At 41.7% G+C, this 26,900-nt stretch overlaps 2 protein-coding genes across 3 annotated transcripts in view; one reads left to right on the forward strand and one right to left on the reverse strand.

Annotated features, from left to right (window-relative positions):
* The window catches only part of COL4A5 (collagen type IV alpha 5 chain), an 88,501-nt gene extending 71,460 nt beyond the window's left edge, over positions 1 to 17,041 (forward strand). The window contains exons 41-51 of the mRNA XM_067304308.1: positions 819 to 1,004; positions 7,554 to 7,687; positions 8,109 to 8,181; positions 8,330 to 8,401; positions 8,818 to 8,946; positions 9,208 to 9,306; positions 10,646 to 10,858; positions 11,196 to 11,373; positions 11,924 to 12,038; positions 12,396 to 12,568; positions 14,155 to 17,041. Of these exons, the coding sequence (XP_067160409.1) occupies positions 819 to 1,004; positions 7,554 to 7,687; positions 8,109 to 8,181; positions 8,330 to 8,401; positions 8,818 to 8,946; positions 9,208 to 9,306; positions 10,646 to 10,858; positions 11,196 to 11,373; positions 11,924 to 12,038; positions 12,396 to 12,568; positions 14,155 to 14,236 (1,454 nt within the window). The 3' untranslated portion in view covers positions 14,237 to 17,041. The remainder of the gene's footprint in view (positions 1 to 818; positions 1,005 to 7,553; positions 7,688 to 8,108; positions 8,182 to 8,329; positions 8,402 to 8,817; positions 8,947 to 9,207; positions 9,307 to 10,645; positions 10,859 to 11,195; positions 11,374 to 11,923; positions 12,039 to 12,395; positions 12,569 to 14,154) is intronic.
* The window catches only part of IRS4 (insulin receptor substrate 4), a 33,874-nt gene continuing 16,214 nt past the window's right edge, over positions 9,241 to 26,900 (reverse strand). Inside the window, exons 2-5 of one of the 2 annotated variants that reach the window (XR_010885572.1) lie at positions 19,792 to 22,853; positions 19,038 to 19,265; positions 18,857 to 18,918; positions 9,241 to 9,320 (exon numbers count right to left, since the gene is read on the reverse strand). Coding sequence is in view for 1 of the 2 variants with exons in the window: in XM_013940282.2 (XP_013795736.2) it covers positions 22,849 to 22,853 (5 nt within the window). In the remaining variant the exon portion in view is untranslated. Of the gene's footprint in view, positions 9,321 to 18,856; positions 18,919 to 19,037; positions 19,266 to 19,791; positions 22,854 to 26,900 lie in introns of those variants that run through there. The other variant, XM_013940282.2, reaches the window with a different exon arrangement.

Here is a 26,900-nt window from a genome sequence, read left to right on the forward strand (position 1 = left end):
TTCTTTTTTTAAAAGGGTGAAAGTAAAATATATATATACACCAAAAAAGAGGGACATGTTGCCTGTTTTGCAACAAATGAATGCCATAGCAACAGCTAAGTGAACTTTTTTTTTTTCTCAGCAGACCCTTTTCAATTTACCAGAGTGTAATAAAGAGACTCATTACTGACTACTGAATTTTGTAAATCAGCAATTATGCAGACAAAATAAATCCACACAGGATAATTGAGTCTACTGCATTGTGTGGAACTTTGCTTATTTGTCTCGATAAATAAAGCATTCATACAACTGATGACAAATGAAGCTGCTTTGAAAATGCCTGCTATATTTTCAAAAGCAACTTTGCAACCTAAGTTATATTGCTTTTCAGTGGCAGTAAAGCTCATAAATCACTTGGGCTTATTTGAAAGTTTTGCCAGTATGTCTTAAATTTTAGCAGTGTCTCAATAAAAATAATGATGTCGTCTTAATATTGACAGATTTCTCCACAGGGATATAAAGCTCACGAATCATTGCTTGCAAGCTCATAAGCTCAGAGGATGTCTATGAATTAAAGCATCACAGAGTAGTAAAGTGAGACTTAGTCAGGTCTTTTCACATGTCAAAAGCCACATCACTTTTTTTCCTTCAGAAGTTATTAGCCTCAATTCATTTCTGAATTTCTTAGACCAATTTTATAGTGTCTCACTGCACGAAAGAGGTGACTTGTGGCCAGAGTTGCATGTTCTTAAGCAAGAGAGAGAACTGGGTCTGCAAATTGACATTTGGGCTTTTTCATATATAACAGTATTCATAAATACACCTTTTTGGTTTTACAGGGCAAAAGGGTGAACTGGGGTTACCTGGCCCACCAGGACCCCCTGGACTTCCAGGTCTGAAGGGAGAACCAGGTTTCCAGGGATTTCCTGGTCTACAGGGTCCACCAGGTCCACCAGGATTACCAGGGCCACCTCTGGAAGGTCCTAAAGGTAGCCCTGGCCCACAGGGTGTTCCAGGAAGACCAGGTAAGAGTGTGATCCATACCTATCAACATCTGCCAGTACTTCCATATTTTGCTGGTAGGTTATCAGCTTTTAGACTTTCTCAATTTGTTTGGATGGATAAGTTTAAGCCTCATGGTCATAAGGTTTGTTGCCCAAAACGACAATATCTAAAACCAAAACAACCTCAGTTTCTATTAATTTCTGATACCTAGCAGCAAAAATCCAGTGCGTTAATAAACGGGAGATTCTTCGCATGCTGTCACAGCAATCATCTAGAGAGCACGAAATCGACTTTTCAACATCTGATACCTTTGCAGTATGGTCACATGATCAGCAAATGTCATCGCGCTCAAAAAGCAAAAATAATAAATCCCATCATTTAAGAGCCATGAAAATCAAATTCACGTTAGCATCACAGCATGATCAAATTGGATACCTGCCTCTTCATCTCCGTGTCATGTAACATAAATCATTGCTGCATTGTGTCACGTGGCTCCCATGGATTCAGTGCACCATCATGCCGTCTTCATCTTTCCATTCCATGTTTGCATTTTGTTCCTGCACCAACTAATTCTGGGAATGAAAAAATACCATGCTGAGTTAACATTACTGAGCAACTCCCTGGCATGTATTAGAATTTGATTTATATTTTGTGTCATAGAGTGGTTATTTGCATTAAGATACTGCTCTTGAAAAATCAAACTTTAATGAACCTTTCACTCTTCAGGCTCAGGCTTATTGCTGTGTCTTGAGTCTAGAAGTACTTTGTCACCAATAAGACTCATTGCACCTAACATGCTTGACGTTCTCCGTAAAGGAGACAGCACTTTCAAACCAAGCTATTGGTCGATTACAATTTTTTGTTTGCTTATAAATGGAGAAGTGATATTTTTAATTTATTTCCCTCTAACTCAGTATTTTTCTGTTGTCAAAAGATTTGTTTGGGGAAAATCAGTGCTGCATTAGTGTATTTGTAAAATAGCTGCTACTCATGTATTGATCCCTCTAGATATCAAGGGAGAGTTTAGTTTTGTAGTACACACTTGGAAAGATTTTAAGATTCAGTTTTTCCTTAGGCTTGCTTCTGGTACAGGAGGAGGCAATTCCACTGAAAATAACTGTTTTAGAATGGAATTTTTTCAAAACATTTTCACTAGCACTGGAACTAAGTAATATTTGATTATTCTCAATGGCAGTATGAGCTTTTCTCCTGTGCAAAGTAGGCTATGAACTCATCTATCCTATGTGTGCGTTTGAAGAATGAGTTATTACAAACAACATTTGGCATTGTTATTACACCTTAAAACTGGGATGGTGCTTGCCAACATCATGGGGAGTATGAGGTCTTTCTAGTGCTAGTAAAAATACTTGGATTATGTTGTATCCTAAGCCTGCCTTTTATAATGACTGATGTGGAACAACCCAGTGGGTTAATAATTAACATCCAGTCCCAGTTTCTTCCTGTTTTCTTGTTTAGTTAGTGGAAGGAGGAGGAAGTATCTTTCCCTTTTTTTCCCAGAGGAGCTTACTCCCTGCCATGCAAATGGACTCAGTGGAGCATCCCTGCTGCAAGTTGGCAGTCCTGGTTTGCTTTCTACTGTCCAAGTAACCTTGTCCTTTTCCTGCCTACTTGCTCCCTGGCAGGTAGGAGGGCAGGACAAGTAATCCCTGCTCTGTTCACTCTGGTTAGAGTTGCAGCTGGGGCAAGCAGAATAAGTGAAGGGACAAGAGAAGTTGGGATGCGGGACTTTGGCTTTGTAACTTAACAGTGGGCCTGAGACGTTCTAGGTGTCAAGATCTTCCAAAGAGGAGGAGCGTCTATATGCAGGGTGGTACAGTGATGAAGACTTTGGCACAGAAAGCAAACTGCTGTTCCATAAGAATAAGGGCTTTCATTTTTAAAAGCTTTTTATACACAGTTTATCTTCAAACTCTTTAAATTAAAAAAAAAAAAAAAGTAAAACAGCTAAGCAGCTACTGGTGTATAATAAAACTACTAATTGTCGTTCTATGTGCTGCTTGTAGCATTGGTGGTTTTATGAAGCTTCTAATCCTATTTACACTTCTCTGTATAAATTGGGTTGTAACTAACTCAAATGAGCTGGGGAAGGACAGTGGGACTCGTTTTGTGCGGTTATGAGCATTGGTGAAAAAAACAACCAGTGAGGTTCTGCTCAGCCATGTTTTCTCTCTCTTTCTCTCTCTCTCTCTGACTTCCATTTTTGTTGCATGCAATGTATAAAGCAAAGCATTTGTCTTGCTCGGTTATGCGTGAACTAATGTGGATAAACCAAACTATTATTGCAGTTCTGGTACAATCAGCACTCCAGTCTTTTGTTCCAAATGATAACACAGTCGATTGTTGGAACGCTGATTTTGTAACGTTTCAACATAAGGCAGCTAGTCATAAAAGCAGCTGCGTGGCTGTCAAATTACCCCCCTTCTAAGGACATAAATTCAAAACAGAAGTTGTATGCATATACAATTTGTTGTTGACTTTTAGAAATATTCCAAGATTAGTAAAAATTACGAAGTCAAATATAGTGTAACTCTCTGAATTCAGTTGAGTTGCACCTAGAACAAATGTGGACTGATGACGTTGGGAGGGATTTGTTAATAGATGACAAAATGAAGCAAATTCGTAGGGCAACACAACGATGTTGTTACTCCACTTGTCTATTTTTCATTGCTAGGAATAATAATAGTTTGGTGTTTTGAATACTGTATCTAAAGGAATATTGAGCTAAATCTAAAAAGCAAGGTTTAGTTGAATATGTTAGTTTGTTGATATTTCTAACAATTTTGATGTTTTTCCCCTTGTTCTAATGATGACCTTGGTGAACTCTGACCCCTCCTCCCAGGTCCCTCAGGTTAGCCCCTTAACTCCAAAATAATAACTTTGCATGAAGATGAATGTATATACTTTTTTAGTGTCTAAAGGTAGATATGCTGAGTCATTTTTCATACCTGCCTTTTAACCTGTGGTAGAGAAGAAGAGCCCCGGAGCTGGCTTTCAGCCTCTTCCTCCACGTTGCTGTAGGACTGACCCTGGAAGGGCACAGTGTTGCTCTCTGCATGACGGAAGATCATGTGGGTCCACATTTGCAACGCTTTTATAGAGTGCCCCTGACTGTGAAACTTGTTTTAGCATATTTATTCACAATGCACTTGAAAATAATACGTACTGTTTTTCCTGTTTACCAATACCCATATTGTGCTGTCCTCCCACACCTTTGCTATTGCTTTGTGTAATGGTGTTTTGCAGCTCAGGCAAATGACAGTATTCATTTTTCTAACACCTGCTGCTGTTGATTTTGGACACTGTGACGTGACATAAGCTAAACAAATAAGATCTGCTTTTATACCAGTGCGAGAGTGTCCCCAGGAAAGTGGCACAGAATGACAGTAATGCTTTACATTCCGGCTTAGATCGTTGTAACTTGCCCATGTACAGAAATCCCTGTTTCTGTTTTTTTTACTTCACCAGCACATGTTTAGAGGAACTGAGGGAAGCTCCTCCTTTTTCACGTATTACTTTAATCCAAATGAAGCATACAGCCCTCTCCTCCTTAACACAGGGGAGGAGAAACAGGATTGGTAAGAACGGGGTTATTTTCACAAGCTTATCTTAAGCTTAGTGTATCAGCATGGAGCACAAGCCAGCCCTTGGGAAGATTCTAACATCTGCGTCTAGACTGAAAAATGACTCTGTATATCTATTTAATAATAATGAAATCTTTAAGTTTTGCTATGATGACTGTTAGGAAACAAAGAACTGTCATCAGAATTCAGAAGAAAAAAAGCTGCTTTAGTTTTTAGTATGCTGTACTAAGTGCTGTGAGATGGTAAATATGGGAGCCTGTGATGTTTGATTACCTTAACATACATCTAGCTTTATGACACCACAAAAAAAAATGAAGGTGGTTTTACATTTTAATTAAATTGTGACCACACAAGCAGTAACCATACTTTCAAAGAGGACCACCATCGTGGGTGTGCTGAGAGGAGCTTCCCGCTTGCATCGTGTTTTTGTTCAGCCCTGGGACTGTGCCCAGCCAGAATTCAGTAATCAACAAATATGGGACAGATTTATAAATCATAGCAAAACTTATCTAATGGAGAAATATGGTTTATAAGTACTTAACAGCAACAATGAAATGTCTGTGTCATTATTTTTAACAACTATATTACAGCTAGTATTTAAAAATGATTTACCAAATACTTAAGAAACAGTGTATTGAGGTAAACCTGTGTATTTATCGTAGTTTAAAGCTGCAAATTGCATGATATATTTAAATCATTTCACTGACATAAAAGATGTAAGTGGCACAGGAGCTGAAATACAGATTAATTCAGGAGCGTGGTAGGGGGCAATCGACTTACATTCTGAAAGAGGATACTTAAATGCACTTTCTAAGGGTGTTATCGCATGCTGTTCTCCATAATAACCTTAAGGAAGTAAATTAGCATCTTATGGCATTTTCATCAAAAAAAAATGTCAACAATAAAGACAACAAATTCTAAATTTGTAAGTTCTGCTGTATTTTTGCTTATAGCATTCGCAGCCCTTTTGACCCATATTTATTCTGCTTACTCTTTTGGGGAGGGTGTATGCCTCCTTTATAGTCCTGTAATTTCATTAACTGATAGTTGACGTTCATACCTGATTAGTGGTGATAAGTTCTTGTGTTAACCACACTTCTCCCCTACCCAAAGTAAGATTTTGCTGAAGAATAAGTTGTCATTCACAATTTACCCACGTATCTGCCAAGTTCTAGGCCCTATGAGTGATAAATATTGTCAGTGAAATGGTTACATAGTCCAAACCCTGTTGTGAGTAGGACTAACTGGTCGCAGACCTCAGCCGTAATGTTAAAGCAATAACACATTCTTTAGTAAAGCTTTAAGTTTGCCATTAAATGAACAGTGTCAAACTAGTCTTAGCAGAGCCTAGTCACCAGAATAACTTGTATCTGAAAATACATATTGTTGTGTACTCATGTATGGTTTTATGCATGCATGTGGATTATATTGTAAATACAAAATATGCTGGTGAAGTGGGTTTTTGTGTAGTTTATATGCTGTCATTCATACTATTTCTAACTAGTAATCTTGTTTTGTACTGTGTGATGTCTGACCCTTCTAACATCGATCATTGGGCTTTGGTGAACTCTGATCCTTCCAGGTCCTCCAGGTTAGACTCTTAACTCGGTCAATTTATTTTACTGCATTGCATTTGATTTAAGAGAAATGGATGTTTTCCTGTAATTCTGAGATTATATTTTTAAGGACTGTGGTTACCCTGCAGATTGTACCTATTTGATTAGGATGCCTGAGATGGTAACCTGTAATTATTTTGCATGTGTACACTACTGGATCAGTTAAAAAAAAAAAAAATCTTTGCATGATGGGATGTTTTCTGTAGCTGAAATTGCAGGATATGTTTGAAATATAGTACCAAAATGCTGTTGAATTAAAAAGAAAGTTTTTGGCAGGAATTCTATTACTGAGATTTGCATGCAGAAATATTGCTCATCAAATTTATCTACTGAATATAGACTATGAGGTTTTCAAAGGAGGCTTTAAATTATTAAAGGTTTCAGAAGAACAAAAATCCAGCACATTGATAAATGTTACTAGATTTGTTGTACTACAAAGGAGAATATTATAGCACTGTCCTGCAAAGAGATCCTTTTGTTAACCTAATTATATGGTTTATTTTGTGAAATGTTATTAGCTGTTGCCAGTGCACTTGTTTACAGTTTGTTTTGCCACAAATTAATACCAGTTACCTTCTATTTAGATAGTGGCATAAAGGTGGGTCTCTCATTTTTCAGTGCTCCAAATACCTAGGGTTTTATCTAAGTCCACTCTTTTCTTTCAGATTAATTGGGCTGTTGCAAAGGGGAAATATTTAAAGACCAGCCCAGTACCTCTGTTGTTTACATGATGCAATTCTACTACAGATAGACAAATCAGCTGGAGGGAGAGTCGTTCAGCATAAGGAAGTTTCTGCAACTCAGATCAGTATTCAGGCAAGGCAAGGCAGAATGAGGGCCTTCCTCCTGCTCAGCAGTCAGCAGATGATACATACTGGGATCCTCAATGGATACGTCAAATTCTCCCAGCAAAAAAAGCAGCAATATTTTACATTGTTGAGACTGGCTTTCCAAAGGAATTCAGTCCGTTAAGATAGTACTCAAGATGCTGAATGTAATGTAGGTCATCAGAGGGGATATTTGTACTATCTAACTTGGGGTATTTTGGCTCCTACTGAAGGCACTTGTCTGGTCACTGGTTAGCTTCTAACTTGGATGAGTTGCATTGCCCTGTGGCAGGACCTGTTTCTGTTCATCAGCTAGATAAGGAGCCTTGGTTCTCGTTTTGGGTAGTGCAAATAATCCATCTCTCTGTTTTCTCTTTAGTTTGTCCTGTTTGAATTCAGCATCAAAATAGAGCTGGGAAGTCAAGCCAAAATCTTTAGGTTGCCTTCTTTATACATTGAAGGCACAAGCCTGGGAATACAGTTGACATGTACTGATATATGCATGTATGTTCCATAATGTTAAGGTCCACCAGGCCCAGAAGGTCCCCGGGGGCCACCAGGCAGTGGAGGACTTAAAGGGGAAAAAGGGAACCCAGGTCAACCTGGCCCGCCTGGCCTGACTGGTCAAAAGGGAGATCAAGGATCACCTGGACGCCAGGTAGGACAAGAAATGGTTTTTTTCCTCTGGTTTATTTTTAAGTGCAATAAAAACAGAACATATTTGGGTGGAGTATGCATATTACAATAGTAAAATAAAAACCAGAATGTGATATCTAACATCTGGTCTTGTAGCAATATAGAAGGGCTTTACCTCAATTATTGCCCAGTATCTGGGCAGGTTTTCCCCATTTCTCCTGTGGGAGCTGGAGCTGTCAATGCATGGGCCATGATCCAGCGTTCTCTGACAGCACCTGGCACACTGGCCAGCCAGTGAGCAGAACGCGCTGCCTTGGCCTTCCAAAGCGCTCTACCTAGTCCAGAGACCCAAAGCACGCTTATTTGTCCACCGGCCACCTTTTCTTCTGTTTTTCTGAAACCGCTGGGGAGATGAGTGAGTAACATGAAGCTGTTCTGTTCAGGGGGATCCTGGTCGTCCCGGTCTGAATGGAATGAAGGGCGACCCGGGGGTTCCAGGCGTGCCAGGATTCCCAGGTATTGTACCTGCATTTCAGGTGAACACCTCCAGATACAGTAACAGCCTCTCAGGGAGGAAAGAAGCCTGATTTTGGCCACTCCCCTAGCAGGTTTTGTAAGACAGCATGTTCTTTCACTGTGTGATTGCATGAATTTAATGTTTCAGGTATGAAGGGTCCCCCTGGACCTGCAGGACCTGCAGGACTCACGGGCAGTCAAGGACTGCAAGGCCCACCAGGTAGGAGTCATGGGTAGCATTATTGTCACTTCTGCTCCTCGCCAGTAAGATTTGGTACACAGATGTAGGACTGAGTTGGTTTCAGCCAGCAATGAAAGCTGGTCCCTTCCAGTAGTTACATGAGCACCAGCGACAACACAATTCCAAACTAGTAATTTTTAGTTCTACAACTAATGCTACTGTATTTTATACTCTGTATCTGGTCTATATGGGTTAACCCCTGCAAGATCCAATATATCTTGTCTTTTGGGGATCACCAAGAGCACTTTTTTTGCCTTTTGTATATAATTACACTCATGCTTTGCATTGATAGCTCTAGCTGGTTATAAAGAATAACAGAAATAAGGGGCTCCTCAAGTTGCCTTTGATGCTGTCTTCTGTTTCGGCTTATCTGATACAAAGTTACTTTCTTCCAGGTCCACCAGGTTTACCAGGTGCCATCGGACGAAGCATTGTTGTCAAAGGTGACCCTGGTCCACCAGGTCCTCCAGGGCAACCTGGCTCAAAAGGGCCACCTGGATTGCCAGGGCCACAGGGATTGCCAGGTATGATTCTAGGTGGCTGCAGAGAAAATGACCGAATATAACTGCGAGTTGCAATACATGTCTCTTAGCATAGGGTGCAGAGACAAGTTCTTCGACTCAGCAAGAAGTAACAGAAGAATGTAGGGTTGTATCATCTACATCTGGTTTAATGGTCTGTTCTTATTTAATATATCATAAGGAAACAACAGATGAGTCCCAGTTTAGATTTCTGTAGTGAGATTTCAAGAGTTTCCATTTCACTTATGCATTTGTTTATTCTAGGTCCAATTGGTCTTCCTGGTGATCCAGGGCGAGATGGGCTCCCTGGGTTTGATGGTCCAGCAGGACGTAAAGGCGAGAGAGGTCTTCCAGGCCAACCAGGTATGGTGTTTATCCTATGAAGAGCCAGTGGAAAAAGAGATGGTCCCTTTTGAGTGCAGGCTAATATTGGGAAGTGAGAATTGCCTCATGAAAATAATAATAGGATCATAATTTTAGGATTTTCCTAGTGTAAAAATGTTACAGGCTGCTGAAGATACTTTGATTTGGAATATTCTCAAGACCAACACATTACCAGTCAGTGCTGAATAATATTGTAGTGCACCTTATCTTGAGCTTAATGGCATACCATTTGCAGCACAGGTGATAACACAGCAAATAATGAAGGTGGTAAGAAACAGAAGGGAAGGAATTAGCAAATCATTTTCACTTTGCATGGAAATCAGGAATGAGGAAAACCAGACTTCATAAAGGAAAGAATTTCACCATATGCAGAGACCAAGCAGCCATCGCTTAGAATTACTGAATTATGATTTGAGAAATCATACTAGACACTGGAACAATTTTCTAAAAAGATGATAAACATTAAGTAGCTATATACTGCAACTGGTGAGAAAATATCGGAATTCAAACTGTTAAAACAGCATAAAAATCCACAACATTGTTTATTTCCCCTTTTTTTCCCCTGAGTAGCCCTATGAAATCTGTTAGCATTATTTTAGGTGGGGGGAAAAAAAAAAGTAAATAACAATGATTCTGGAAGAAGAGAGTCTAAATATTTTGTAGTTATATTTCCTGATATTTTTGCTGTTCAAGAACAAATGCCTTCTCTGAGTCACATGATCCTTTTGTGGGTGGGTGGGTTTTTTTTGCTCTTGTTCAAGGTTATTCTAGTTTATTTCCATTTTTTTGTAACCTACTCCAAAACTGACTGCAGCTTTTCTATTGATTTTGGTGAACTTTGGCTCGGGTGTTCTCAGAGCATGCTGTAGAGTGAGACTTGGTTCTCTTCTGGGCTCTGCCACTTACTTTCTGATTTTGAGCATGATGTTTCATCTTTAGCTTACTAAGCTGCATGCACAGACAAGTATGTCCTAGAACTGTGGAGCTGATTTGGAATTATGTCAGTGGTTGTCATGTCCACAGCAGCTGTGTTATCTTAGTGCCTCACAGCTCTCAACATATTTATCTTCACAATACCCCTATGATGCAGGGAAGTCACACTATCTGATATTTTATAACTAGCTATAACAGCCTCAGTGATTTGACCAAGCTTACAGAGAAAATCATTTGAGGAAGATGGTGTTAGGAGTATAAGGCCACCCAAGTTGTAAGCACCTTTATCACTAAACCGTCCTTCCTTTCAAAGTCACCTTAGTCCTAAAAGAGCAAGAAAGGGTGTTAATAAATAGTGCGTGTTGTGCTTCTCTCCTGTGAACAGGTTCACGAGGAATACAGGGACCCCCTGGTCCTGATGGCCTGCAAGGCCCACCTGGTCCTCCTGGAACACCTTCAGTTGCTCATGGATTCCTTATAACTCGTCATAGCCAGACTAGGGATACGCCACTATGTCCACAAGGAACATTAAGAATATATGATGGATTCTCTCTTCTGTATGTGCAAGGAAATGAGAGAGCCCATGGCCAAGATTTGGGTGAGATATTTTTTATGCTGTCTTTAAAGGGAAAAAGGTTATAGCCACTTTTTTAAATGCTCTGGTTCTCTGAAGATATGATAGTCCTGGAAATTACTTAGATGAGGTTAGGGGATGCTTGCTAAGATCTACTGCCTCCAGAGGCTGCACATTGTAATTCAGGATGACAGAATGTGAACCAAATTCAGAGGTTACATTTTTCCTGCACATGACAATTTGATAGCACATACTGTGCACTCACAGGTGGATAGGAAGAATACACAATTAATGTTCCCAAAAAAATGCTAAAAATAAAGTGAAAACACTGCTGTCGCATTTCACACATCTTATTCCGTAGGTACTGCTGGGAGCTGTCTCCGACGTTTCAGCACCATGCCCTTCATGTTCTGTAACATCAACAATGTTTGTAATTATGCCTCAAGGAATGACTATTCCTACTGGCTATCAACTCCAGAGCCAATGCCGATGAGCATGGAGCCACTGACTGGGCAGAGCATTCAGCCGTTCATTAGCCGGTGAGAAGGTCTCTTGTTTAGTATCTGGATAAACAGCACATCTTATCCACATATTTCTAACCTGTAGGTTGGATTATTAGGAGATGAATCTGTAGTAGTTTTCTCTGGGAAATACTAGGAAAATAGCTTAAAGTGTTTGGTGCCTTAAAAGGCCTGCAGTAGTGATCATGAGAGGCTGAAAGGGTGCGAGAGTACTCCTCGCCCCTGGGGAAGCTGTGTAGTCAGGAGCGCAAGATCCCTGCAGACAGGAGAGAGTAAGCAAGAGCCAGTAGCTTTGAGAATAAGACATTCACCTGGGGACCTGGGGCTTCCAGTTTTCGCTCCAGAAACTGCTTCTGTATTTTACCCAATGGTTATTAGTGGACATACAGGCAGATTTTGTACCCAGAACTACTGTCTCACTGCAATTACAAAATACTTGAGAAGCAGAAATCTGGATTAATAGGACAGCCTTTCACAGGCCAGTTCTCCCTTCTGTGAAATAATTCTTAATAACATATACTCCCATTATTTTAATGTCGTATTTCTCTGATACTTCCCCTGTGTCCAGATGCGTTGTGTGTGAGGCTCCTGCTATGGTGATAGCTGTCCACAGCCAGACCATTCAGATTCCTTCGTGTCCGCCAGGCTGGGACTCCCTTTGGATTGGTTACTCGTTCATGATGGTAAGAACTGCCTCCCATTCCAGAAATGACTGTTACCAGCTTGGGTCATCAACCAGCTGCTTTAGGATTTTCTGTTAAAACCCACCATGGTTGTTATTAGAAAGCATTCACCTTCAGTTACTAACCACAGTAGCCAATATTCAGGCTTATTTTCCAGTACACAGAGCCCAGCGTAACTGATAATTCTCAGTAAATGCCGCCTTTGTAAGGATGTTAATGGAAGTGTCTGACTTTGCATTACCAAGAATGAACTGTAGTTTGTTTAACAGTTGTATGCTGTGCTATTAATTTTTTGGCTCCCAATGAAAATTTCTCATTTGTGTGTCTGTTCCCTCCCTCCTCCCCCCTGGCCCCCAGCACACTAGTGCTGGAGCAGAGGGCTCTGGACAGGCCTTGGCATCGCCCGGCTCCTGTTTAGAAGAATTCCGCTCAGCTCCATTTATTGAGTGCCATGGTCGTGGCACTTGTAATTACTATGCCAATTCGTATAGTTTCTGGCTGGCAACTATAGAGGTGTCAGAAATGTTCAGGTAAGAAAACCTGTTTCTTGCATATTGCCTTATTCCAGGCTGAAACCTTTGGAAACTGAATTTATTCCTAAGATCAAAAGAGATTTGTTTACAGGGGTATAGGGAAAGAATTTTTTCCCCCCCTCACAACCAGTTTTTCAAGTGTTTGCATGGTAAGCCTTTAATATGTAAAAACTTGCTAGGGCACATTCTGTTTTGCAGGGACTCGGATTCTTTTTCTAACAATTCTTACTCACATCTAATAATACCTTTTCTGAAAATAGTCCCACTGTAGTGACTGAATTTTGAGCCTGAAAGATCAATTTTGTGTGGTTTTTTTCTTGCCTGGCCTTTAAATAGACTCAAATATTTCAAAAGGTAGCTCACAGAAATACAGGGGACAGGTATAGGGGGAAACGGGGGTAAATCCATGTAAGTCTATTCTCAGTCCTAGGGCAGGATCAACTCTAAAGCTTTTAAGGCAGCTGTTCCTATAACCTGTTTCTAGAAGCCTTAAGTGAAGGACGGTTCCATACCCTCCCTGGTAAGCATCGTTTCAGTGCTTTGCGGAAGAATCAGGATGACATTCCCGCCCCAAGGAGATCAATGGGAATTTTGTCTTCAGCTTTGCAGCAGTTGTCATTTTAGCTGCAGAGCCTGACAGCTCCCCAGAATTTTTCCATTTCAAGTTGATAGTAACAAAATCATTTTTTCTTGGGAAAATCATTTCCCTTTATAGGCTAGAACGTTACTGCCCTGTTTGCGTGCTCATAAAAACTAACAAATACTCCCACTGCCACCCGATTGAGAAATGCAGCATTGTGGCAGAGGGCGGGCGGTTTGCACAGTGTGGTGTGGAGCAGTAGGGGCTGCTAATTTGGTTTTGCATGACACTACCTACACAGTGATATTTAATTATGCACTAAGTAGTCATCACCCTATTAGTTTTCAGGGTAGTTGATCAGTGGTAATTCACTGGTCAGAAATGCCTATTAATAATACCCCAGACCTTTTAATTTTCTCTGCCTCTACTATTTTCTGTCTGCCACAAACACAACTTCCTATTTATTTTGTAATTTATTAAAAAATACCCCTTTTAAAGAGTGGGCTTACTCTGTGTGAACATGTACACTAACATAAATAGGTTGCATTAACGTCTCCCACCTCTATACCCTTTCAGAACAGAAGTAAATTATTTAGTAAATCCATCAGTTACAAATACAAATCTCATTATAATGGTGTTTCTTATGTGGTGTTGTAATTCCCTTCAAGATTATAAGCGTGGTTCCCTTGGGGGGGGGGGGAGCACACTGTGTGCCCCAGAAATACTGCCTCTAATGTACAAAAACTGCCTTCCCCTCGGTTTAGTATTTGTGCTCTGTCCCCTGCTGAGGCAGTTCATTAGCGTGCCTTTTGTATACTGAGACGCTGGACAAAACTCTCACCTGCTGTGAGGACATCAGCTGTAAGGAAAACTTTAAAATACAAGACTAAGTCCCCCTGAGGTACTTGAGCATATTCTTAAACTGTGGAATTAAGTAAAAGCTTAAAGGCACAGAGTTCTGTAAACAAAGAAAAAGCTAACCTAACCTTTGTGTGTTAACCAGTAAGCCTCAGTCAGAGACTCTGAAAGCCGGAGACTTGAGGACGCGTATTAGTCGTTGTCAAGTTTGCATGAAGAAGACGTAACATCTTGGAGAATGCATTATAAAACAGTTGAAAAGGCCTAAGGTGCACTGTCCTCCGGCTGTAATAATGGTGCTACTGTGTGGAAAGAAAAAAAAATCCAAACTCTTTTAACCATGCAGATTCAAGTGTACCTCACTCGCGTGCCAAACGAAAGGCTGTTTGGTACAGATTTGACAACAGGACTAAGATAAAAGCATTGACCTCTTGGAAACAGAAAAGACACTCGAGGTTCACAAAGGATCAGAAGATGAAAGTTTTCATTTCTCTCCCTGTACCAAAATGGCACCTTTTTGATCAACCAAGAGAATACAGAAAAACACAACGCACTGAGTATGTTTAAAATAACCAGACTGCAGTTTTGAAAAACATTTTTCATGGTGCTACTAACCCTACTGTATCCCAGGTTTTTAATATGAAATTTTAAGCTTATTTCTCTTTGTAAGTAATGAAATGTGTATATTGTGTAAACACCTTTTTATTTGAAACTTTTAGTCATCTAGAAACAAACCAGCCTCAGATATAAAAAATGCTCCTGTCTAAATTTAAAACATACAACAGTATTTTATTATGAAACTTGTGGTATGGAGAGAATTTACACCTCTTGCGCCAACTTAGTCATTTAATATTTCGTTTCCTTCCTCAGTTGCCAACCTGATATGTTTGGGGGAATGAACAATAATTCTGAAGTCATTTTGATCAGGGTTTTAAATGTTAATATTGTACACCATGCTATCAATGGTTTTATTTGTGCTTAGAAATCCCACTCCACTTGAAAAGGGTTTTTTGTATCTTGTGAAAATATGTGAAATGATTAGCCATATTCTATATCCTTTTCTGAATAAAAGTCACATTCACATTTTAGTAGTAATCAGTTCGGTTTAACAAAAACTGTTCTTTGGGAATATCCAGTTACCAAAGCATTTAAGATTATGCTTACATAAAACCTCTCTTTACTCTGAAGTGGTGTCATGCATATTATCTGAAATAGTGTACACGCTAAGAAACCTTCTGAATAAAATAAAGCAAAAACTGGTGGAAACATCTTTTTCTATTTACAAATTAATCTTTTAATCATTCTTATGTGCATTTGTATGCATCAGCAATGTACTTACAATATATAGCAACTCTTTGTGTATGTATAGTTCACATAAGGCCTTGAAAGATGGTGCACACAGCTCCTTGTTTCTGATGTCATTTTGTAAGAATACTACTATATGTCTTAGTGTCACCACTTGTGCAATAACTGAAAAGTGATTGATTTTTCTGTATGCATAACTGTCCATGACTGTTCAACTTCTATGGTCAGTGCTGTTTCATTTATACTTTGTGTGTAAACAGAGCTCCCTGGCAAAGCAAGACTGTTTTCCAAGTGATCATACTTTAATTTTTTCATTGTATATTGCCACCTTCACCATCTATTAATACAGCCTGGCTTGTGAATTAATATACTGCTTTATATAGGTGAAGTGTATCTGTTTGTATTGAATACTGTTAACTAATTCATCTGCTGCTGGCTCTTCCTACTCGCCTTTCAGTTATCACTGTGAGCCCCGAGCATCAGGAAACTCCTTGTTTTATGCACATCTGACAGAAGACAGAGGGCTGGTCGTGGATCAGGTGGCAGGGATTTAGACAGTGAGACTGGGGCTGACTTCAAAAGCTTTCAACTGAGTATGAAACTGAAGAGTTTTAGTTTAAAATGCAAGAAAATTAATAGCATTGTCACTGTGCTTTAAAGCTAAGGGACGATCTGTGGAGAAGGGGCACAAGCCCGTGTGTTAGCTGCACTTATGCCAGTAGAGGGGGGGCAGTTCAGCAGCATGCACCCTTCAACTCATTTTGTTTTGGTTTGCTGATGTGTACAGAGAAATAAACTGAACCTACTGCTACCTCCAAGCCAAGAACTCATTACCAAAGCTGAAATAAAATAAGAAGGCCCTTAGCGTAAACCCAAGCCCCTATCTTACTGCTGTCTCCTCTGAAGCCTAGAATAAACTTAGGAGCCTGTCGCTAGCCCCAAAAAGCGCACCGGAGGCTAAGGTTGAGGAGCTCCTGGGGAAAGCGCTCTTCCGGCTCTCCCTTGCATCTCTGCTGTGTGCTGCCTTGACTGCGCTCGCAGCCAGGGTGAACTGGTTTTCATGTAATGGGAGCCTGGGGAAGGGCAGAGAAGGTTTGTCCTAGTCCTGCATTAACAGTGCTTCTCTGAGCTTTTGGCCTCTGCTGCAGCCTGTAAGACAAACCCCCCTGAACACTGGAACTGTAATTCCTGTCTTGCCATGCTTAGGTGGAGACAGCGTTCAGAGCAGCTATTCGGGCAGCAGCCTGAGTTCCCAAACCTGTTAGATGACCATGGAAAAACGAAAAGATGTAAAGCAGCTACATCCTGACCAAGGTGTTCTCTGTTCTGTTTCTGGAGCTCCTACCCTGACTTGTCCTGAACCTTAATCAGCTTTAGAGTGACATTTCTGAATGGGTTAATTTTGATTTTTTTAATGATGAGAAAAGTGGTCTAGAAAGGAAGGAGCATCTTTTAACTGAGACATGGAACATAGATTCAAAAGATGTTGGTTTAATTCCCATCCGTTGCATTTTGTGCCTCAGAGTAGGCAAATGGCCTTGTATTGGATCTCAGTTTCTCATCTATAAAGAATGGTTATGATTTTCTCCTACTTCTTGATTACTTAGACTGTAAGCTCTTTGGGGCAGAGACATCTCTATGTGCAACATTGGGGGGCTCAAATGTTGGTTGGGGCCTCTAGGTGCTATCCATCAGTATATAAATATTAAACTACAGGTAAAACCTTGTGTTTGCAGATTTGTTATTAATAAGTAAAAAAGTGTTTGAACATGTAGAGCCTTAAAATGGCCTCCAATATAGCCTAAACACGATCTGGATCAGAACACCACTTCCTCACCTTTGGTTAAGTGTTTTTTCCCTAAAATTTGATTTGTTTATAACAAAAGCTTTTATTCTCTTAGCTAATCATGTAAAGCTAGTCTACGCAGCAACATGGAAGGTAAAACAATTGTATTTGCAAGATGTACAGGGCCAAGATGCGCACTTCAGCCACTTGAGGGCACCACATAGCTTTAAAAGAAATCTAGGACAGACTACAGGCGAGATACTGGGAGTGCCTGCATCAGCAATGACTTTAGTAAAAGCTTACTTGGGGGGGGGGGGGGGGGGAATTGCCTTTCTGTGCTCACCGCACAGTTCACGTGCTTTGAAAGGGACCTACAACCTTCTGGCAGAATGGAGTTAAAGACGGTCTAATTTCACTGTCAGTTGTAACTAGGCTGATGAGTTGAAAATGTAACTTTCTAAAGGCTTACTAGTTCGTAAATCCTAAAAACTGTAACCTGTAGAACTTGTTTACACTGTTCTATTACCAGAGCCAAGAGCAAAGTTCTGCTTAGTCAATACAGAGGCTTTTTAGGATCCTCGCTCGCTAAAAAATTCCTATTTTAATCCTTGACTGAAAGAGAAATGCATCCTTCAAGTTCAGAGGGATTTATGATACAAGGTGGGATTAAAACACTTCTGAAACAACTCTTCAGTCAAAGTACAACCTGTAATCGAAGTGGGCACACAGAGCAATGTAGCAGCATTCGATATACAATGAATTAGACCAGCGCACGTGAGCTTTGTGCTTTAAAAGCTCTTAAGCACGCAGCTTTTTGTGCTCTGTTGGAAAGGCTGGTCCCCTCTGCAACTGGGAACCTCTCACATCAAAGGGTGGAGGAAATGCCCACTTAAAAAAGCAGTTTTAGAACTTGAAAAAGTGATTTATTGCTCTTGAAAGCAAGCAGTCTTGAGTGCCAAAAGATCTTCTGAAATTATTTTCTGTACGCTTTGCTGTCTCTCCATGGTATTTTGTAGCACGCGTGCTAAACGCACAAGTCAGTATGCTGCTAGAACTGTACACAAGTGTCATCTCGGAGGCACCACGAAGGGAAATTAGTTTTGCCAGTTTACAAATACACTGCTGTGAGCAGCATGTTACATATTTTTAATAGGTCCTTCCCAGAAGAGTTACGCTTTAGACAACCCAGCACTGTTGCTGAACACGTAATACCTCTGCTGCTATGGCTACTTCCACTAGAAGCGCAAGCTGGGAATTGCGCAAGAGACGGAGATAATTTAGTCTTTCCAGGGTATTTTATTGACAAAAAGCAGGACGCTTATCGCTACCGAAAGGCGGGAGCAATGATCAAGCTCAGGGTAACAGTAACAGCGTTCCACATGTCAAAATACAGAATAAGTATCTAGAATATGTAGCTTTTGAGGGACAGGTGATTAATTCAACCCATTTGCAGCATACTGGTGGCCACTGCGTAAGAGCAGCCCTAGGTGGCAGAAAGGTCAAGACTAGCAGGTAACAGCGGACTGCTGCCTGCAGCAAGGGCCCTCACCGGAGCGCGTGGGCCAGGCGGGGAACGGAGCTGCCGCTGCTGCCACGTGCGGCTCCAGCTCCCACCCAGCCAGGCTCTCGAGAGGCAGGCTCCCGTAACCCTAACTCTTCTTTAAAAGCCAAAGTCTTAAATTAACGCCAAGCCCCAGGGAAAACAAAACCAAAGCAACCCGAATTAGGTGCATTTCTTTAAAAAAAGAAATCTTACCTCCCGCACAGGTACGGAAAGCTCAGTGCTCCCATTCTCCTCTGAGATGCTTCTTCACGAACCTTCATGGAAAGATTAGGGGAGAAAATTGTATGGACAGAAACGCTGCTGTTTGTTTGTTACACAGCCAGAAGAGGATGAGGGAGATGGAAGAATTAGAATACAAAAGTTACATCCTTACCTGATAACTCTCAAGCGGTCCTTCCTCCACCACACAACTTTTTCATTCCCAGTTGTTTGATCGTTTCCAGTCCCATATTGCTCAATGAGCTGCAAGGTCCATGAGAATTGGTCCATGTATTTCACAACAAAACCAAGCCGTCCTTTTAATACGTATTCTAGTAACTGTCTTCACATTCAGATAGGGAATCTAGCTGCCTTCTGGTTTTAATTGAGGGCTTTCACCATGCTGCAGAAGTTGAGAGTTTTGTCAGTGATTCATCCAAAGGGGTTTGAGAAATTCGTGCTAACCTGGCTCCCTGCCCCCTGCCCCAAACCCTCAAGCAGGGAGCAGATTTCAGGTCCAATGAGACCTTCAGTCAAAGCTCTCTTAAAGCTGCTACTGTGAAGCTGTTGCAACAGTCTTGACAGTGTTTGGATAATTTTCACTGTTTGTTTACTGCTTGTGCGGCTGTTTCTGCCATGTATGAGAAGTACTGTTTCCTTTTTCTTCCCAATACAGGCTGTGTGCTATAAAATGAGGCCCCGAGTAAGGGGGCTGGTTAGTTGGGAAAATCCTATTCTTTCTTACAGCAAATGAATTTACAGAGACTTGTTTTAGTGAGCTATTCTGAGTAACAGAATAAGAATTAAATTAGGTATTTTTAAAGAAAAATGTAATCCAAGAAATTTCAAAATAATCACCTACATTTATAGAGATCACATATGCTCATATTTATGGATAAAAATGTTTATATACAGAATTGTTGACATACCTTTCAACATCAGGAAAATAAGAATCTGAAAAGGCACTACATTTTGTTGATATTTCCAGAGTTAAGTTGAGTTGTTTTTAAAAGTGGGTGCAGTACCTGAAATTGAGATATCTAGATGGGTTTTGGTTTTACATACTGAGACCATATTTAACACATCTCAAAACGAAATCATATTACAAAGTTTGCAACAGCAAACCACACTTGTTCTCTTTTACACTAAACTCCAAAGGCATCACCCTGTTTGACCTGCACTGCTAAAAATTCCAAGAATATTTTTTATAAGGAAACTTAAATATCCTATCATAAGCAGAGTTATGAACAAACGGAAGAAGTATTATGCACTGATTTTTTCCATTCAGAAACTCAACTGAGTACCAGCATTATGAACTACTACAAAGAAAGTTTCTGAGTGTTTTACTGTATATAACATTTTGCACCAAGTGGCAGAGAAAACTGGATAGGCTAGGAAACACTCCCCTGTAGTAAGCTAAAAGATTCTCCAAATCCTCAGGGAAGCAGGGTGACAAAACCACTTAAAAAAAAGAAGCGGTAGCAGGAAATGCGATTTTGACACAAAAACCAAAGTTTGTTTAAAAATAAAACCCAGACACGGAGCTACATGAACACGTATTTACTGCAAGTAGCTCTATGGAAAGCCAAGTCAGATAAATATAAACACTATACAGAGCTTCAAGCCAGTCTCCCAAAACCGCAAACGCGATGTGTTTTACAAAGAAAACAATGTAACAATATTTACAATGGAAGACAAAGCCAGATCAATCAGCTCAACTTTAAAACAGATCTGTGAAGCAGAAATAGCAAATATAATGAACAGTTTCAACCATATATGTTTTAGTTTGTACAGACAATAACTGTCCAATATCAAATTAAATTTACAGGACAAACATTGTTCCATCATTGGTATTTTTGTACTATACAGCAGCATAAACGGGTAGCTGGAAGGTAGTATATATAGTGATATGTTTTACATATTCTGAAAATGTTCTTCCAGCACAATACTGAATAAATTAGTTGCTGTAAACTAAGAGATTCAAAAAGATTGCATATTTATTATGCCGTACCTGTTAGTATCTGTACCACTATACTTGAGGTTACCCATTTACTTATTTATTCAGCATTTAATAAATCAGTGCTGTATATTGTACAATGGCAGCCTCAGGGATCTAATATGAAATAAGTATGTAACACCATAATTTTCTTCAAAACAACCTTTTCCTTTCACATTAAATGTTTAGAACTATCTTCATCCAAATCTTGATTTCTTAAAAAAGATGTAAAGCTTTAAAAAAAGCTGTCTACATATTGCATTATTAATTTACCAGACCAAACAAAAGCTATATGGCAAGACAGTATCATGGTCTATAAAAGTGGTCATATTTTTAATTAGTGTATGTTTAGCAGCAACAAGTAACTGTACCAACTTAAACTTTTCTTCCAGAATCAAAAACAGGTCTGTGCTTTTAAACCCTGTAGTGACAGGTTTTGTCCCTGTCACTAGGACACTGCATAAACAGATTGGTACCAACTATGTTTCCAAAAAGGTCTCCATATTTTAGTGACATGTACATTTTAATACTACTCAAAAATAGATTTGGGTACACATCACCAAACATCAAAATGGACAGTGTCTGATTTGTTATGCCAACTGGACTAGTCTTTCAAAGGTTGTACGTTAGAGGCGAGGCAGCCCTACAACACGCTTGTACAATATACAATGAAGAGGATTACCAGCTGTGTGGTGCAGTACAGCATGAGGATTCGCGTACCACTTCCAAACCCTTTATCAATCGTCAGTGCCTTGTATTATACATTGCATGTACCAACAACTAGAGTCATGCTCTTAAAGTTCATAGCAGTGTTAAAAGCCTAAACTCATTTCAACCAAAAAAAAAAAAAAAATCAGTACAAGAGTGAAGCACTTAAGCCCTTATTTTTCTACAATTTATTTTAAAAGTGTCAAATAGTCATTGTTTGCATTTCTTTAGGCAGGATAAGGACAGTTGATGAGCTGACTTTTTACTTTTTCCCCTTGTGCCAGGAAGAAAAAAAAAAATATATATATATATATATAGTCCCAAGTTAAAAATGGGACTTTGGTCGAAAGTAAGATCAATTAGGGTGGTTTCTCTTTAAAAAGCTACAGCTGACAAATATAATGCAGAAGTTACAAAAGTTGGATAAGACTCTGCACTTCTCCATTTGAATGCATGAACGAAAACCTCATTTTGCACAATTCATATTTATAAACAAGTAACTTGAGGGTAAGAACAAAAACAGTCTACAAGACAACCAGCCCATTAATCCTACTTTGTACACACCAAAATTCTGAGCAAAAAATTCAGTTTAAGCTCTGACAGACATTTGATTTAAAATACTCTAGCCTATGATCAAGAAATACCTCTTGTACCATAAACGCAAACATAAAAAAAGAAAAAGAAAAAAGGCAGAAGAGGTCTCTCCTTCACAGACCAGCTCAGTCCCACGGGTTCTCCCCTCAAGCTAACGTGCACCTCTCCCTCCCTCCCTCCTTCCACCCTGCCACCTGGGGAAAAAAAAAAAAAAAAAAAAAAGGAAAAAGATCTTGAACTGCCAAAATATTTCTAAACAATACATATTTTAAGCTAATCACTTGTTAATGTACCAGAGAAGCAAAACCCATGTTAACCAGACAATCAGAAACCAGCTTTGACTCCTCAGAATATAAATAAAAACAAACGCGCGGGCGAGGCGGGAGGAAGAAAGGGGGCACCCAGGAGTCTCCTGGTAGCTCTAGCGCTGCCTCCCACATCGGTAGGACAGGAAAGACCAAATTCCATCACCAAAGCACAGCTATGAAAAAAATCTCAGTTCAAATGAACGCGACTGTAAAGAGCTGATGTCTATGAAAAAATTAAAAGGACGTGTGGCTATGTCCGTGCTGGTGGAAATGAAAGTAGCCGGCTGGAGCTGAGCTTTGCTTCCAAAAGCACCACACAGTTTCTGGAGTTACCAGCAGAAAAGTCTTCTCTTCCAACAATGGTTTCCATGGTAATGCAGTCAGTCTAGGGAGAGAGAGAGAAAGAAAAAAAGAAAGTCGGTGACATTTTAAATGCAAGTTATATTGGAAAAAAACGTTTTGCAGTGAGGAGAATACACGGAGCTCATCCCTCGCAGAAGCGACAGCTGCCGAACGCAGCTTTCTCACGCGGGAGGGGGCCCCGCTAAACGATACCGTGCTCGGAAAACCCGAGCATCCTGGAAAAAAGCAAAGCCTGAAGCAAGCAGCGAAGCGCCTGCAGCGCACCGGAGCCCACCCCAGCTCGGAGCCCGACACGCGCAGCCCGGCCCGGCGGCTGCCCACCGCGGGGAAGGGCCGGGGCTCACGCCACCCTGGGCCCCTTCCCTGCCGAGACGTCGTTTAGAGATCTCGGCACCCTCAGCGGCCAGGGCTACGCACGCAGGGGAGCCTGTTACGACGCACGCGGCACGGGACGAGTGTAGAGCCGTGCCGCTCGCCACGATGCAGTCAGGCTTGCGGCAAACACTCCCCTGCACAGCAGGTACAGACACACTGGGCGACTCCGGCTGCAAGCAAGGAGCGGCGAGTCACGGCACTGCCAGCCCGGTCCTCAACTTTTCAGGAAAAAGCATAATTTAGTTATTATAGGAAACACCACAGAGTTTGGAGTTTTAGTGATTTTTTTTTTTTAAAGAGATAAACAACGCACTGTACAAAGAGCACGTAACTACGCTAGACAGTCGTCTTTACTGTGCTCAACAAAACATGGTGGCTTCAAACTGATTGAAAAAGGCAAAATACAAAGTGCTCAGTAAGTTAAGAGAAAAAAGTCTTTTATTATAGGAAGATTTGGTTGGATGGCAGGGCAGAAATGGAAATATTAAAACAGAGGATGACCTCGAAGAAGAACGCTAGCTCTCCGATTAAATGGGCACAAGCGGGTTCTCACCAAGGTGAGAACGGCTCAACAGGTTCACAACATGGAAAAAAATTGATGCCGAGAGGGATCTGAATGCTTTCGGCAGTGGTGTACACAAATTGAGAAACACACAAAGAACTTTTAAGCCCATTACAAACCCTTTCCACTTCCAACACAACCAGCCTGAAAGCTAATTTTTGGTCTGGAGGAGCGCCATCAGCCACCATACCGTCGCCCAGTCCCCAGAGACTGCTCTCCTCCACCGTTTTTCTCCCCTTCACTTTGGGCACAGCACTTCCCGGAGCTGTAAGCCTCCTTCCAGACCACTTACACATCTAGCGCTGCCTTTTCTGCTTGGCACTGACCTTCCAGAAGCACACGGTCTACGGCAGGTCTACTGCGGCAGTGCCCCTAGTCCTCCTATTGCTGTAACAGTTCCTGATTCTTCCTGCTGCAGCTAGGGACAGCGCTTGCAAAACCTTCCATTCTCGTCCTCAAGGTGAGGACCGAGGGCACCGTTTTCTGCTAGTCAATTGGTTTTGGTCACTCTACAGTCAGATCTTCCCACCCCCCCTTCGAGCTGACACACGAGCCTGCAGGGATCCGTCTCCTGCCATTACATGGAAGAAGGAAGCCGCAAGTTTGCCATCAGCGCGGCGACAACTAACAGGAGAGAATTAGCCTTCAGAAAGCATCAGATGCAGAAGCGCAGCCTAGTTTTCCCTCTCCGATCCGTGCAACACAAGCTCTGCTGCTACTCGGCGGGACCCGCCGCCGCCGCGGAGAGCTGCGCACAGGCACTGCCGTCGCCGGGCGGTGAGGGGCAGCGCCGGCTGCTGCAGCCAAAGAGGGCGAGATTTGGAGCTTAATCCTGGCTGTGCTGTTTTGCCTGGTCTAAAGAAAGAATAATACTTGACCAGCGCCACCACAGGAATATTCTGAAGCAGATGTGGCCATCTAAAGAGCAGGCAAGAGTTGTGTATAACAACGCAAACCTGTATGTTTACTCACATAAGCAATCACGAAGCAGGCACTTGTTAAACACACAACAGCTCCACCCTTGCTCAAGTTAGCCGGGCTCACATCGGACCTTCTTTAAAAATACCGTCCCTTCCCAACACGGCGCAGAGGAGCTGCCCCGCGCGAGGCGGCCGGGGGCCCGGCAAAGCGCCGGCTCCGGGCCGAGGCTGCCGAGCGCCTCCGGAGCCGGGCAGAGGCGGAGGACGCAGCAGGGCTGCAGCGGCTCCGGGGGACACGAAGCCTTCAGGGAAAACGTGCATAACCCACACCGAGGTTTGGGGTGCTGAGTTTCATTTTTAGAACATATACTCATCTCAAACACACAGCAACTAAGTTTTCACAATTCAAGGAAGACATCCAAGAGTATATATAATACATAAAATCCTTTGCAGAAAGTTTGAAGTCACTGCAACTATCAACTCAAATATCTCAGTTTGTATTATTTCACAGAAATCCTAAAATAAGATCACTACAAAATCCTACTCCTTGTTAAACGCAGAGGGTAACGTGGTTAGAAACAGCTTTGCTTTTACAGAAGCTATCAGTTTTGAAATAGTTTTCCCCTTTAGAAAAAGATTATTTTGTTGTAGGACCAAAGGATGAAAATACGCACCCCGCACTGCAGTGAATCGCACCTCGATGAGGCACCAGGGGAAACATCACAACAGCCAAGGCTTCTACATTAAACCTCCGTTCGGTAAAAGCTAACATCGACCGCCGCCCCCACCCCCTTCCTTGCCTTGGACCTAGGAGCCGACATGAAAGGAACTTCAGGAAGCGCCTCTGCTTTAGTCAGGACCTTCTTCCTCCACGCCTAACCCGCGGCACGCCTGGAAGCGGCTCGGCAAGTTATTCTAACCTCTTCAAGCACATCCCCGAAACGTCCGAGCAGCAAGGCCCGGCTGCTCCAGCAGGACACCCCACAGCACAGAGCTCGGCATTCACAGCTAAAAACCTTCTGAAAACTCTTCACGAACTTCTGCCAAATTACATTTGGAATACATGGAGGGGAAGAGCTTAACAGCAAAACCCTGCCTGCCTTGTAACTTGGATTCTCTGAACCTCCCGCACTGATGCGGAGTAACTTACAGGAAATCAGAAGAAAGTACCTACCTACCTACCCTCAACTAAGCTTCACGGGAACTTATAAATTCCCTGGCTTTCCTGGGTCAGGTAAGGGAGCTTTACACCGCTGCAAAGGGAAGCTCAGGACCTCCCTGTAGTGCCCCCCTTCCCTAACCTCTACGCCACAGAGTTAACCGATTTTCATCTTTCTCATTAATTTGTCCCCCCTACTCCCCCTGAGCCTAAGCTGCCTTTGGGTATGTGAGAACCGTGCATAAACCTAAGGAGTCTCATGTAAACATCACCTACAAGCTGAAAACAGTCTCACAAAAGCTTCCAGTATTTTGCTTCTAGCTGCAAATCCATAGTTGTCACCCATGGAGTTACTGACTGTCACCGCTCTTCTAACCCTCTTTATAAAGCTGAAAATGTCAATACCGCAGTCTGAACAGCACAGCTGGCCGATTCCTCAAGTCATCGGTTCTTTTGGGGGGGATAAAAACATCACCCATTCATATATATAAATATGTATATATCTACATACACTTGTGTGTGTGCATGCATATGTATATACACACACACACATGCACATATATACAGATATCTCTATCTCAGGCAGGAGGAAAAAACCCTGCAGCCGGACATGCCGCGTCCCCCTCCAGGTCCGGCCCGCAGCTCCCGGCCTCCTGCAGGGCCAGGCGCGACGGCCACCCCAGCAAGCGCCAACTGCCCCGTCCAGGCGACCACCCCGCTCTGGTTTTATTTACATAAAGGCACCTTCATGCAGCAGGGTGAGCGCACATTCACTTATTAGTCAAAGAGCTGTAAAATGGGCTTAGTGGAAATGAAAATAAGGCCAAAATCTGTTGTGCTGCCGATACCCTCAGCTAATTCCTGGCTTTCCACCTCCGTGGTGCCCGGCTAGGAGACCCTTCGTCAACGGCTCGGGTTTCTTAGTGGGACTGCAAGCGTGCTCATGCATTAAGCTCCTTGGCCGTTCCTTCCCCCTCTCACCTGAATTTCTTCCATTTTTAGGGGTAGCCAGTAAATGTTACTGTTAAAATAATAGTTAAAATAATGGAAGAT

Source organism: Apteryx mantelli, chromosome 13 (assembly GCF_036417845.1).
Source record: "Apteryx mantelli isolate bAptMan1 chromosome 13, bAptMan1.hap1, whole genome shotgun sequence".
In the NCBI taxonomy this organism is placed as follows: Eukaryota; Metazoa; Chordata; class Aves; order Apterygiformes; family Apterygidae; genus Apteryx; species Apteryx mantelli.